Source organism: Sorghum bicolor, chromosome 1 (genome assembly GCF_000003195.3).
Source record: "Sorghum bicolor cultivar BTx623 chromosome 1, Sorghum_bicolor_NCBIv3, whole genome shotgun sequence".
Taxonomy (NCBI): Eukaryota; Viridiplantae; Streptophyta; class Magnoliopsida; order Poales; family Poaceae; genus Sorghum; species Sorghum bicolor.
The window spans coordinates 62,565,039-62,580,275 of NC_012870.2; the positions used below are offsets into that span (position 1 = coordinate 62,565,039).

The 15,237-nt window shown below is 41.8% G+C and overlaps 2 protein-coding genes across 2 annotated transcripts; one reads left to right on the forward strand and one right to left on the reverse strand.

Annotated features, from left to right (window-relative positions):
• LOC8070046 (NADPH-dependent aldehyde reductase-like protein, chloroplastic) lies at positions 1,996 to 3,479 on the reverse strand. Its single transcript, XM_002467648.2, has 2 exons — positions 3,470 to 3,479; positions 1,996 to 3,118 (listed from the first exon to the last, which is right to left on the reverse strand). The coding sequence occupies exon 2, from the start codon at positions 3,041 to 3,043 to the stop codon at positions 2,216 to 2,218; it is 828 nt and encodes a 275-aa protein (XP_002467693.1). The 5' UTR covers positions 3,044 to 3,118; positions 3,470 to 3,479; the 3' UTR covers positions 1,996 to 2,215.
• Positions 13,398 to 14,465, forward strand: LOC8069838. Its single transcript, XM_002465088.2, has one exon. It carries the CDS (start codon positions 13,605 to 13,607, stop codon positions 14,256 to 14,258), a length of 654 nt encoding a protein of 217 aa, XP_002465133.1. The 5' UTR covers positions 13,398 to 13,604; the 3' UTR covers positions 14,259 to 14,465.

Below are 15,237 nucleotides of genomic sequence, written 5' to 3' on the forward strand. Positions count from 1 at the left end.
CTCGTTAATGGCTCGGCTCGAGCTCGACTCGTTTCTTAACAAGCCAGCTTGTTTTATAATGAGCTAGCTCGTTTTATAACGAGCCAGCTCGAGCTAGCTTGCGAGCAGCTCGTTATCTCATATGAGCTAGTAAATTCACAAGCCAAAACTCAAATTAGCTTGGCCCACATGGCCATATGGTCGTGCATCCCATGCTCCATGCGGTGAGCTTGGCCCAGCTCAATCTTTGATAAATTTTGTATGAATGATAAATTATGTAATGGTCTTGGACCTGTGGTGCGCGGTGGGCTGCCTTTAAACTTTACAAATTATGGATCAATGGATGGTTTGATATATTCTTGACTTGTTTTTTTGTCTACCAGTTAAATTATGGATCGTTTATTTTGTTTCTTGGCTTGTTGCTCAATTGCATCTTGCTATAATGTGTTTTTGATGTTTGGCTCACGAGCCAAAACGAGCTGCTCGAGCTACTTAGCGAGCCGAGCCGAGCTGCTGTTCTAGCTCGTTAGTGTAACGAGCCGAGCCGAGCCAGAATACTAACGAGCCGAGCTATAACGAGCCGAGCTGTAACGAGCCGAGTTGGCTCGATATCCAGGCCTATGAATAAGTAAGGTACTTAAAATTAATATGATTATCTATTTTAAAACAAACCTTTACATATATCATTAAGAATAATAAAAATATATAATGTCATTTGGCCACATAATAGATGAGTTTTAAATAGTTTAAATGATGCATATCATTTGTTATATTAAAGGTGATATTATTTATATTACTAATTAGTCATAGATATAAGTTTAGATGGTTTTATAGGTATTTTGTTATTTGCGAATACAGATAGTGTCGGATGTTTCATATTTTTTTTCCGAATGCTAATGTGGAATCGAATAAAGAAAAATCATAGAAAACGAATACGGATACATCTACTTAATATTTTGATTAAAATTTGACTCTAAAACAAATACGGATATCGGATGGTTCAGATATTTTAACATCCGGATCCATCCTTGCTGGCTGTAATTTCATTCTGCGTTCCTGGCCCAACACCTGTCGTTGTCGTGTGTTTGGAGCAGGCCATGTGCCATATTTGCGGCAGCACTCGGCAGTCTCACGCACGCAGCAGACGTACAGGCCCGTACAGGCCTGGTTGCTCTGGGTAAAGTTTACCGTCTATTACATTAAATATTTAGACACAAACATAGAGTATTAAATATAAATTATTTATAAAACTAAAAATACACTTAGAGAATAATTTATAAAACGAATTTTTTAAACATAATTAGTCTATAATTAGCCACTAATTATCAAATAAAACAAAAAATACTACGATATCTGTTTTTTTTTTACTTACAATATCTGTTAAGATCCCACCATACACCTTCTACGTGCCCCGGTGCCCGCATCGTGCTCGCATCATTGTCAATCCCGTGAGTACGTTTGGTGTGTTTACAAGCCGGCCTCCTCTGCTCGTACCTTTGTAATGGGACTGGGAGCCCGTATTCTTCGACTCTGTGTTGAGGAGGGCCTGCTTTAATATAAGCATACCAGTTTTGGCATAGCAGGTGCCTCCATTACCAGCAAGTTGTCATTTGTACGACGCTGAATGATTGGAAAGTGATTATTTATCCATCCTAGTGTTCAGGAGCAGCTCAGCAAGTTAGCTGCTGATTGATAAGAGCCTGTTTGGGAGTGCTTTAGTCGGCTCTAGCTTTTCTGACATATTCGTTATTGATATACTGTTTATTATATAAACTTTTTTTCCTCTCATCTTATTTTCTCTCATCTCAACCCCTCCTGTCCTCACTGGCTCTATAAGAGAAGTATATATGAGAGAGAAAAAAAAGAATTTCTATCAAGGATACAGCATCATCAGTGAATGCGTCAGAAAAGCTGGAGCCAATAGAAACTCTGCCCAACAAGGTTTATAAAAAAAACAAAAGAGGAGAAAGGTCAGATGTATGTATCCTTGCCTAGCACCTCTCTTTACAGAAAGACTTTGCTTGGTACTCAATTATATATTAAGCATTACAAGATGAAGCAAAAACAGTCTTTTATTGACGAAAACACGACAGTACATAGTACTAGTAATTGTACTGAGACGATGATGCAAGCAACAATATAATGCTACGCGCGCGGAGGTAAGGTAAGGTAATTAATTAATAATAGTTGAAAATATAACCGGCCGGGCGCTAGCACTAGCGCTACCGCTGGAGTGCTAGATGGTGCCACCGTTGCAGCGCAGAACCTGGGCGTTCACCCAGTGGCCAGCGTCGCTGGCGAGGAAGCCAACCAGCGGCGCGATATCCTCGGGCATGCCGAGCCTTCCCAGCGGCGCCTCGGCGATGTACCGCTCCGCCTCCTCCTCCGTCTTGCCGTTGTAGAACATGGGCGTGCCCGTGGACCCCGGCGCCACCGCGTTGGCGGTGATCCCGGTGCCGCGCAGCTCGCGCGTCAGGATCCTGGTCATCACCTCCACCGCCGCCTTGCTCGCCGCGTAGCCAGGGCGCAGCGACCCGACCCCCGACGAGGAGAAGGTGATGATCCGCCCGCGGCCGCCGCGGGCAAGGCGCGCCGCGGCCTCGCGGCAGCACAGGAAGGTGCCCCGCGCGTTGGTGCCGAACGTGGCGTCGTACGACGCCTCGCTCGTCTCCGCCAGCGCCGGGTACGAGAAGTCCAGCACCGCCGCCGCCGTCACCAGGATGTGGACCTCCCCGCCGCCGCCGAACGCCGCCTCCGCCGCGTCGAAGAGAGCCTTCACCTGCGCTGCGTCCGACACGTCCGCCGCCACCGCAACAGCGCGCGGCTGATCCCCGCCGCCGCCGGCCGACGACGATGAGTTCTTGTTGATGGTGCTCACCAGCTCCAGAGCAGGCGCTGGGTCGCCGATGTACGCCACGGCTACGCGCGCACCCAGGGACGCCAGGTGCTTCGACACGGCGGGGCCGATGCCGCCGGCTCCACCGGTGACAATGGCCACGCGCCCGTGTAGCATCATCGGGGCCGTCACATCGCCATCAATCGACTTCGACTGATCATAACCCATCGAAGCGTGACGACGTCGGTGGTAGATGATATAACAATACTAATAATATGAAATGTGAAGTGCAGCCGACGTCGACTGATAAGCACGAGGACCTCTTCAGCCGCTCACTTATATAGACAACATATATATTTACACTATAGCAACTGTTTCAAAAAAAAATTACAGTATAGGTAGTTTTTCTTAGGAATGCTGCTTGTATTCACAGTAAGGGTCCAAGCCCACAGTATATACATGACATAATGCATAAATGTCCTTACACAATAAGGAAATATGCTAGACAATATATACATCTAACACCCCTCAAACTCAGGGTGGATCATGAAAACTGGTTCGGGAGAAAGAAACCATGCATGTCGAGCTGTCGGGGGTGGTACAGAAACACCAAAATCCCCAAATAACCATCATAGCCAAGTAACTCCTACTAACTCGGAAGAGCCATATAGCTCGTAACTTAGCTTCTGCACTCGAACGAGAAACTGTAGTATGCTTCTTAGTCTTCCAAGCAATTAGAGAGCCACCAGGAAAAACACAAAAGGTAGAAAAAGAGAGTGATGCTCGGAAGAGTCACTAGCCCAAGTAGCATCAGAGTAGGCTTGGAGATGAAAAGAGCTAGAGAACAGAAAGAACAAACAACGAGTAGTGGTCCGTGGAGCCGTGGAGGTAACGCAAGACACGAAGAATAGTGCTACAAAGTTGTGTATATACCGTTTGCCTTCTACTCCTTTCGTTATAAGTTATAAGTTGTTTTTACCTTTTTAATAAATTAAATTTACTATGTATTTAGACATATATTGTATTTAGATACGAATAATAGTTAGATATACCAAGGAGGAAAACACAAAAGAGAAATACGTGTAGCTATAGAAAGTGGTGGGTTATAGTTAGTGTTCCATCTTTTTATTTGTTTGGCTGAAAAGTCATAATTGAAAGTATTGTTTGTTAATTTATTGTGAGCTAAAAATATTATTAAATGGTCGATAGATTCAGCAGATAATCCGAAGCGAAGAGGCTTGATTAAATGTTCCATCAACTCACATAGTTTGAGAAAAGTTCATACGCTTTTACACGTTCACATTATATATATCACATATAAGTGCATGTATGGCACCAGAGAGGTCTTGCAATAATTCCAACTGTGGGTCAGTCTATCATGTCTAGCGATCTCGTATCTAGCACTGTTTAGTTGTGAAAAAATTTACAAAATACTTACTGTAGTACTTTTGTTTATATTTGATAATTATTGTCCAATCGTAAACTAACTAGATTCAAAAAATTTATCTCGTAAAGTACAGACAAAATGTATAATTAATTTTTATCTATATTTAATACTCTATACATATAGCATAAAATTTGATATGATAAAAGTTCTTGTAAAATTTTTGGGAACTCCGTGTGCCCATTCATGCGACTCTTGTCCCGGCCACATCCACACAAACACATCTCGGCTCCTGTGCCGCTAGCCCTACCATGTCCATGTGCGTAGAAACAGCGTCGACTAGCCCATACAATATCTTACTATTTTCTTAAGGCTATCCTCAATGGAGGTTTCATGATCCAGTTTCTAATACATCAATATTTTGGAAACAGTGCACAAGAGTTTCATGGGGATGAAACTCTCTCTACTCACATGAAACTCTTATCATCTCTCTCTTCATTAATATAGTGCCACATCAGCGTATTTAATGTGCATGAAACTCTAATGAAACACCCATTGAGACTGACCTTAGTAGGTGTGTGTATATCTTCTTAGACTATATTTAACTATTTCTGTTTAGGAGTTCAATTAATATAAATTAATTAGTGGCACGTGACATCTCCTCGTAGCCATTGGATCGGAATACGTGGCCCGCCGCGTCCAGGCCGCAAGGAACCGGGTGGACGACGACACGACCTGGTGCGGTCCGCGATCGAGTATACAGTATACACTAAACTACCACGAGCTGCTGAGTTAGACTATCTCCCACAATCGTCACCCAAAATACAAAATCTATTTGTCTTTTGGGTAGCGCTACAGGTAAAAGATTCCATACCTATTTTTAGTCTTCTCCAACAACAAGACCTAAAAGACAACACTCTCAGTAAATGGGTCTCGAGGAGAGAGGATACCCAAATTTGGGTTATGCCTCTCCTGATACCTAAAATGGGTATTCTGTATGGGTACTCTGTTGGAGGCTATAGGTATTGTGTTGGAGACCCATTTTAGGTTTGAGTTCCCAAATGAGTCTCCTGTTGGAGGCAGCCTTAGGGTGTGTTTGGTTGGGCTGTGACTTTTGGAAAAGCTACTGTGAGCTTTGAGCTTTTGAAAAACTGTTGTGGGATGTGGGCTTTGAGAAATCTAAAAGTCATTTGGTTGGTCACTTGTGGCTTTTGGAAAAAAAACTGAACGGATCCCAAAAGTCAGTGAAAGCAGGGGGTGAGGTACTTTTAGATTTGTACTACGAGAAAAGCTGCTTTTAGGCAAAAGCACTTGTGGCTTTTGGGTCCTTTGGTTGGCTTTTGGCTTTTACAAAAGCAAAAGCAGGTTCAAAAGCCCAACAAGGGACGCTTAGAGTGGCTACCGGCTGCAGGGGGACGGACACCATGGCAGAGACGGAGCTGCATGCGGGTGGTGGGTGGGCTGGCCTGCTTTAGGCCCTGTTTAGTTTCCCACCCAAAATTTTTTCATCCATCCCATCGAATCTTTGGACACATACATAGAACATTAAATGTAGATAAAAAATAAACTAATTACACAGTTAAGTTGAGAATCGCGAGACGAATCTTTTAAGCCTAGTTACTCCACAATTAGCCTTAAATGCTACAGTAACCCACATGTGCTAATGACAGATTAATTATACTTAATAGATTTGTCTTGCAGTTTCCTGACGAGCTATGTAATTTGTTTTTTTTATTAGTTTCTAAAAACCCCTTCCGACATCCTTCCGACACATCCGATGTGACATCCAAAAAATTTTCATCTCCAATCTAAACAGGCCCTTACGTGTGCCCTGCCTGTAAAAGCAGATCCTCCCCCACCACCAAAGCAGCTTGAATTAATAATAATGCATCTTTAGGTTTCTGTTAGAATAATGCATGCATTTTGTTGAACTCTCAATTGCTTGTGAATTTGGTTGAAACAGGAACTATTGGGTATGGGTCGGCCCGTCGCAGAGCGGAGTTGCACGTGCAGGCGCAGCACGTAGTGTGACTGGTCGCTAAATAGAGATTGCGTATTTTTCTTTTTGTGGTCGAAATTAACAAAGTTGGACTGGGCCTGGGGCAATAATGGTAGGTTAGATGGGCCTAAGCTCCTGTTGACAAACCAACCAGGTGGCACGCAGTGGCACTCCGACTAGTAAATTTTGTAGCGCCGGCTCACGATTCCGTCCGGCGGCCCGGCCCACATAGCGGGTTGCCGCCCCCGCCTCCCGCTCCCGCGTCGCTCCCTCCGATTCTCCCGCGCGTTCTCTCTCCAATACCGTGAATCCTAACGTGATTGCCACAAAAGAAAAAAAAATAGCACAAAGAATAATAATAGAAAAAAATGGTGCACAAAAGAGTTTGAACAAAAGATCAGTGACTTAAGAAATAATTCCAACACCACTATACCATGTAGATGATTGATTTTTAATTATAAATATTTATAATATGTCCACAAAATTCTTTGCTAAGTCGGTCCAGCCGGTAACGCGCTTATTGTGCGTTGGTTGTATTGTAAACTCTTTTTTTCTTAATATAATATATAATAATACGCAGATCTCCTGCGTATTCAGCAAAAAAAATATTTATAATATTATAAAATGTATCAGACTATATAAGTAAAAAAATCCACATACACAAGAATAATATTCTAGACAGAAATATATACCATGAAATATAAAAAGCTACATAATAAAATAAAATTAAAAAGGACGAATAAAAAAGATAGTGACACAAAATAATAGATGAAAATAAGAAAAGTAACCTAAAATACATAAAAAAATATTACATAAATACTAATTAAACAACGTAAAATATATCATAAAATATCTCACAGGTATCATGTGAATAATCAAAGATAATCATTACATGTCCTATTTATACTACGTGAACCTCCCAAAAATAACATAAATAGAAAAAATAATAAAAACATAGATTAAATCATAAGAGAAAATAAAAATTCCACATAATAAATGAAAATTAGATAGAATATTATATGGGATATTATGTGAACCTCTTTGGTCTTCGGCACTACTTTAGCACTATTTTTTAGCGAACGAATATTATTTTTTTATAACAAATCAGCATAAGCAAAAACATAAACTAAATTTCAGCTAATATTAACATTACAAAATACCATCTCATGTGTACCATAGTAATCGTGAAAATATCCCATACATAACATGTGATGCATACAACGTGAATATCATATATCATTACAAAATACGACATAAAACATCACGTGTACACTACATAGATATCACAAAAAACATAGTAAAACATCACATGTATAATATGTGAATATCATATTATAGAACATCATGCGTACTGTATGAACGTCACAAAAAAATATCATAAAACATCACATGCATACTATGTGAACATTGCATGTATATTGTGTCAAAGTAAATCAAAGAACATCTCATGCATACTATCTGGGTATAACAAAATAAAACATAAAATATCATATCATAGAACGTCACATGTATATTACGTGAACATCACATTATCTAAAAATAAAAAGAGTGAAAATAAAATAAAAATCAAGTAACTAAATAGAGTAAAAAAACAAAAAAATAGAAATAAAAACATAAATAACAAATGCTAAATATATAGAAAAATAAATAAATAACTTAAATAAGAAAAAAAATAAAATATCACATGTATATTGCGCAAATATGACATATATCTGATGTAACATATGAAATGAAAAAATAAAATAATTAAACATCAAAATCATTAAAACAAAAAATTGGAGTAAAATAAAAATAGAAAACAAAATCAAAATTAAAAAAAGATAAAATACAAAAGGAAAGAAAAAAATAAAAGTTAATAAAAGAGAAAAGAGAAGTAAATAAAATAAAAACATGAAAACAGAAAATGAAATAATAAGTTAATAAACTAAGAAAAAAGAAAAAATGAATAAAATATAGATAAAAGTAAAAAAAAGGAAAAGAAGAATAAAAGGCCACATAATAAAAGATAAAATACAAAAGGAAAGAAAAAATTCACAATGAAAATAAAAAAATAAAAGAAGAATAAAACAAAAATATACAAGGAAAAGGAAAAGGGGAAAGGAAAAAAATGAAAAAAAAAAGAGAAACTCACCTACCGAAGTCCCTACAACATCAACGAAACAAAAAAAAGGCGACAAAGTGTGGATCATGCGCTCTGCGTGTGTCGCGGTCTGTGGTGGTCTTATTGGCGCATACCACGGTGGGGTCTTCAACCCGGGTGAAGTCGTAGCCATAGGGGAGCCTTCGCGATGGAAATGCCCTCGCTTACTTGACTAAACTAAGGACCTAAAAGTCTAAGTTTAAGTTTAGTTTTGGTAATTAATGGCACCAAGTTGCTAATGCCTTGTGACTAAGTAATCTGAGTTAGGCATAGTAATACATGTGATGAAGGTGCAATGTGGTATAAAAAGGTGGCCACATGATTACAAAGAGATGAAGCATGAAGTGGAGATCATGATGATAAACAAGGAGTAAAGTGATCACATAGGGTTTTGCGTTTGCCGGTCTAAGTTGAGTAGAGAAGTGATTGACCGGATTTAAGATAGATAGTCGACTATCTAGAGGGGAAATCACGGTCATCTCTCAAATCAAGTGCTACTATGTCTATATCTTGAGCATCAGTGGCGGATCTAGGGGTATTCCTCGGTATTCCCGGGAATACCCAACTATTTTGGTACACTTTTATGTAAATATGTGTATATACTTATATATATAAATATATAATGCTATAATATATAGTATTTTGCACATTTAAACTCAAAACATGTAAAAAACTAGCATTTCCATTAGAAGTCTATATTCTAGAAAGCAAATATTAGTTTAAAGTTGCTAACTTGCAGTACAATTGACTATATTTTCAACCTATAGATTAACTTTGTGAGAGTAGGAATACTCAAGTTTAAAATTCTGGCTCCGCCACTGTTGAGCATATGCATTAGGATCTAGTAAAGTGCTAACCTAACTCCTTTGACAAAATGTTTGTGAAATGCTAACACACATGCACAATGGTGGTGGTCACTTGGTGGAGTTAGCACATTTGCAAAGGAGGTGGAGTTCCTAGGGTAGAGAGGAGTTTGACGCTTTTGAGAAAATGAAACATATATTTTCTATTATGCCGATGAAAAGTTTGTAGAAGTCACGGGAGTGTTTTTCACTGAAAAAACACTCACCAGACGTAGCATCAGACGCTACACCGGACGCGCTCTGTGCGTCTGGTGAGTGGCACTTGCTGGCGAGTACACATCTGTCACACGCACAGTAACTTGAGTGAGTCCAGTGATGTGCGTCCGGTGGATCTTTACAGAAGCGCTCACGACATCGGATGCAGGAGAGCGTCCGGTGGTCCGTGTCCGGTGACCCCGCGCGTTTTACACCTTCTCTACGTACGGGTCTAGTGTGTACCTGACACGTCCGGTGGATACTTAACCGCGCCCGGTGGTTTGCAAGTGACCGTTAGAGATCGATGCACGTTTTTCAAAAGGGTGACACGTGGCTGACATCTGTGCACCGGACGCAGGGTTCCAGCGACCGGTGGCTCCTTGCTATGCGTCCGGTGCCCCCGACTTTTGCCCAGTGAAAGGGTCAACGGCTCTATTTTTTTAGGGGACTTATAAATAGAAGGTGGCCGGCCTTATGGGGCTCTCTCTTGCACTTTGGAAAACTTGAGGCATACTTTGAGCTAGAGAACACTTCCTCCACTCATCTCTTTGCTTGATTGCCAATCCTAGTGAGATTGAGTGAGATTTAAGTGCATCGCTTAGTGAGTTGCATCTAGTGGCATTTGATTCTTAAGTTTACTGTGAATTTCTTATTACTCTTGGGTGTTTCCCGACGCCCTAGATGGCTTGGAGCAGTGGAGGTGTTGAGCTTGTAATTAGAGATTGTTTCGAGCCTCACCAAGTGATTTGTGAGGGGTTCTTGAGCCTTCCCCGCGGGAGATCGCAATTGGCTACTCTAGTGGATTGCTCGTGGCTTGGAGGATTCCCATCTTGGAGTGGATGTGCGGTATTCGCTGAGGGTTTGGCTTTGAATTGCCAATTAGCTCGTGATCCATCAAATGGGTGTATCGCCACAATGAGGACTAGCTTGTCGGGAAGCAAGTGAACCTCGGTAAAAAATATTGTGTCATATCTTGCCAAATATTGTACTCTATAATGTTGGTATAACAATCACTCTCCATTCCTGATTTACTTGCATACCTTGCTAGTTGTTTAGCTTACCCTTCTTGTTTAGAAGCGTAGATAGCCTTTAGTTGTGCTTTCTTACTAGACTTGTTTAGTGGCTTGCATAGCTTAGTTGTACTAGTGCTAAAATAGCTTCGCCACTTATTTTACTTACACAATTGTTTAGTGAAGTTTGTAGAATTTTAAATAGGCTATTCACCCCCCTCTAGCCATTTGGGCCTTTCAGGACCTCAACGGAAGCTTATGTAGATCGACTAAAAAGACGATTCCACTCCTTTGAAAAAAACATACTAATCCTGAACAATGGAAACTACCTAAGCATAAGCAAGCCTTAGTCAAAAGCCCTAGTCTGAATCTTCCTTGTGTCTCAGAACTCTTCAAGGAGAGGTTTCAGCTCTGCGGGGACTTCGAGGTCTCCGTTTTGGATGGGCTGACCGACCCTCTAGCAGCGAAATTGCTGTTTTTGTTGTGGGTGTGTTGCTGCTCGCGCCACCATTGTTGCGCCCAAGGTCGACGACTTCATTACCTCCTCACAAAGAAGGTATTTTCCTTTCTTTCCCATCTCTCCTTCAGCGCAACTATCCTTCTTTGGGATCTCAAGCAATAGTTGGGTGCCTAAAAGTAAATTTATCCCTTCAAAGAATAGTGAAATGTTGGTAACAGTGTATTCGAATTTGGTTCATCAAATTTTCTACTATCGGCTATCTTATAAGAAATTAAGAAATGATTACATATATTGAAAACAATAGGCAGACATACCTAAGACACATGTTTCTATTGGATTTAATTGGGTTCCTCCAATTTATTCAGCAATTAAATCAAAGAAAATTCCAAGGTCAAAGTTAATACTAGGTGTAATTTGTTGAGTCCTTTACGCAATGTAACTTATGATTTAACGAGTGTCATGTGCATGATGATCATTGTGTGATAGTGGTTCATGATGTCTTAGTGTTTTCAGCTACTAATAATAGACAATCAATTTGTTAGTTTCATGAGTTCTTTTTTTAGATAAAGAATAGTTTATATCCGGCTTCATCTACCATAAGGTAGAATCAGACCAATTATTACAAAGTTCAGTCGGACGACCGACACATCTGAGATAACTCAATTTAAGGAAAACAAAAAAGAAAGAAAGCGTTTGACTATGAAAGACCAATAAACCTAGTTGACAGCCATCCATTGGATCTAAAGAGATGCAAAGCTGAAGTTTCCAAAAACTGTCCAGCAAGCAGAAGCTGGTCCTTTAGTATCTCACGCCGCTGCAGTCTTGCCCACTGCCGAAGCCAATGGGTTCCCCTGAATAATACCTGCAAAAAAGTTTTCGGTCTGCATTTGTCAAAAACCACTTCATTTCTTGTTATTCAAATTGTCCAAACTAGGGTTGTTGCTGCCGTTAATAATAAAGAATTATAAGTATTACTACCCCTCTTAGACCAATTAACAAAAAGATCATTTGTACTGAGGGGGAGTGCAATTCAAAAAACAGGTGTACCGCACGCCATAAGAATTTAGCATAAAATCATTCGAAAAAGAGATGGTGAATAGTTTTAGGAGAATCACAGAACACACATCTTGTGTCGCCAGTCAAATTATGTCTGACAAGATTATCTTTGTTTAAAATAACACCTCTTTTTAAATACCACAAAAATACTTTTATTCTTGTAGCTCTTCGTCTTCGTCTTCCGTTGTTGCTGCATAAAAGGGACACTCTTTCTCTTATTGCGAGAGTTGAGACAGAACTAAGAACATCAAATCGCTGCTATTGCACTGTTCTCTATCATCCATGTCTCGGTTCCCTCACACACGGGAATAGGGAGAGCAGGCCTCCAAAACCGACACTGTTTGTGAGTTCATCTGCTCGAGTGAAGACCGATAATCAGGTTTTTAGAGAGTGTCTTCCACACGACTGCTCAATCGATCCACAGTTTCCTCTACTTCCTAGCAATGGGCGCACGACTTGTGTGTGGTGATCGACACTACAACTCATCTACACGACATCGAGCATGATGACTATTCAACAACCGCTATGTCAACTAGCATCGGCTCTGGTGTCACCGGGTATGCTGCTACAATCTGTCCTATGATTTCTGTGATTAAAATTATGATTATTAGTACCATCTACATATTTATATCACTTAGATCACACGTGCACACATATATGAGGCCACAAATTTGTTTTTAATCTTTTTTGGATTAAATTAATTGTCTAAATTTCTAACCACTTCCACCTTTAGATCTAAACAAATGAGACTACAAAATGTAAGGCCCTGTTTGGAACGGCTTCTTCGGCAGCTTCAGGAGTCGTTTAGAGTTGTTTTCTCCTGAGTAGGGTAAAATAAAATGGCTTCACCGATGAAGCCTCTAAAACGTGTTCTCACAGAAATTTAGGGTGGGAAGGAGCCAAAAATAGTCCTACATGGCATCATATGCAGCATATTTTAAAAAAATATATATGTGGAGCTGTTTTATCAAATGATTTACCAAAATAACTCTATCTGCACTGGTAGAGCTGTTTATGGGGCTGAAGCTCCAAAAAAAACAACTTCATTGATGAAGTAGAGCCATGCCAAATAGGATCTAACTATCTAACCGAATGGACCACGAGTATTGAGGCACCGAGTGTGACTAGACAGTCCCCACTCCCAATTAGAGTGCTCTAGGCATATTTGGATTTCGCACAAAGCTACTAGGAATACCATTGACACATTAATCGGGGGAAGGCAAGCTGAGGACTGTCGTTGGGAGGGCAGGAACTTCTGTAGTAGATCTTGGATGCTCTAATAGATCATCCTTGTGCTTGACGTTTATCCCACATTCCCACTGAAAGGCACAAAGCGTCCGGCCGGTGAAGAAAGCCGGTAGCACAAAGTGTGAAATGCAGAATCACATGCGCAACACAACACATCACCGCTAAGCAAGAGGCTTTTGGTCATGTATATAGTACTACCCATCGCCATCCATCGGCATCGAGTGGGCGCCGCTTTAATTTGCTTCCCTTTCTCTGACTTCTGCTAGCTTGGTTTCCCTTTTACCGCCTCCTCCGTCGCACGTCCTACTTTAAGCTCCACTCACCACTCAACACTCACTAGCCAAGCAGCCATTTTGGAAGGCAGCAGAGGCCAGAGAGAGAGCAAAGCAAACCAGACTAGACGCCAGAGCAAGCGAGCAGGCCAGTCGCTAGCCATGGCCATCCCCATCGCCAACCTCTCGGCCATCGTCACGGGCGCGCTCGAAGCGGCCAAGACCGTCGCTACCGAGATGCTCCCGGCGACCTTGACGAAGGACGCCGTCATCGAGGCGTCGAGAGCATCGGTAGCATGGCTGACGAGCCACCTCTGGGCCTGGCTGGCCGTGGCGAGGGCCGTCGCCGTCGACAACCTCCCAGCCAGCGCCGCAGCGGCGGCCGACGCTTCGGGGCCCTACGTCCAGACGGCGGCCAAGCTCTTCAGCGGCCTCTACGGCTGGCTGGCGGCCGCGGTGGTCCAGAAGCTCCCGGACGTCGCCGCCGAGAAGCTGCTGGGCGACGCGGCGGCGTGGCTCGTGCACGGCGGTGGCGGTGGCGTCGCGGTGTACGCGACGCTCGCGCTCGCGCTCCTGGCCGTCGCCTTCGTCGGCGGCGCCGTGTGGGCGCTCACCTGCCGGTCCATGAAGGCGCCCGGACTCGGCGGAGCCCGCGTGCCCCGCGCCGTGTTCAAGGCCAACCCCAAGCGCTACTACGCCACCGTGCGGACCGCGCGGAAGGCGCGGCGCCGCGCCGGTGGGGCTGGTTGCAAGCTGCTTCTGTCCGGCCTTCTCGTTGCGTTCGCGGCCTACGTAGCTGCAAAGATGCTCTACTAAGACGTTACGTTATGTGTCCGGATGTTAGAACCACTAATGGTACTGTCCATGAGTTTATCAGCCGTTCGCTTGAGCTTATCTTTCTCTTTATAATCAACGAACAGTACTCTCTATTATGGCTTATTAGTCAAACGAACAGTGCTGCCTGCCTGAAAATCACGTTGATTGCTAGCTGCAATTGAATTTCAAGTTTTTTTTTGTTTGCCCGCTCTTAACTCGGAGGGTATACAAATATGCAACTCACAACTGCTAAGATCGTGTGACTTGTTAGTGCAACTGAAAAGTTAATGCCATTATGCCAGTATATGACAGCTTCTGATGACAAAGTTTTTTTTTAACAAAAACTATTGTAAGACAAAAAAAGAAGAAAAAAAAATTAGAGCTTTGTCCCGGTTCTAAAACTTTTCAGATCATTTATTACCACACGAAATCTAGTATTTTGCTAACCTATCTTAGGTCAGCCCCAACAAGGTGGCTTCGCTAGTGGCTCTATCAGGGTTTCTCCAAGGCAACGCAGTGGTGTCCTGCCCCGGAGTCCACTTGTGCGTTTAGTTCTAGATCATCAAAAGTCTCGCAGAGATTCATAGTGACCTGCAGAGACACCATTCTTCTCACCTGATACATTGCTGAAGCAAATATTGAAGAGCGCGTTGGATGAGAGAAGTAACTGCTTGAAAGGAGAAAGGGGGTAATTAAATGAAGAAGTTTCATCAGATGAGAGAGGAGTTTCATCTCCATGAAACTCATGTGGCTCGGTTACCTAGTTCATAGTCTTGGTAACTGTGCCATAAAACTATGCATTGAGACTGGCCTTAGGCTAACCATTAGACCAAGATGTATGCCAAATAGGAGAGGTAAAATGAGCTAGTTATAAACAAACAAGAGCTAATTAGGCAATAATTAACGGTTAGAGCATCTCCAAGAGTTCCCAACAATTTTTTTCCAAGACCATGAAGTTTTTTAACTCGCCAAAAATTAT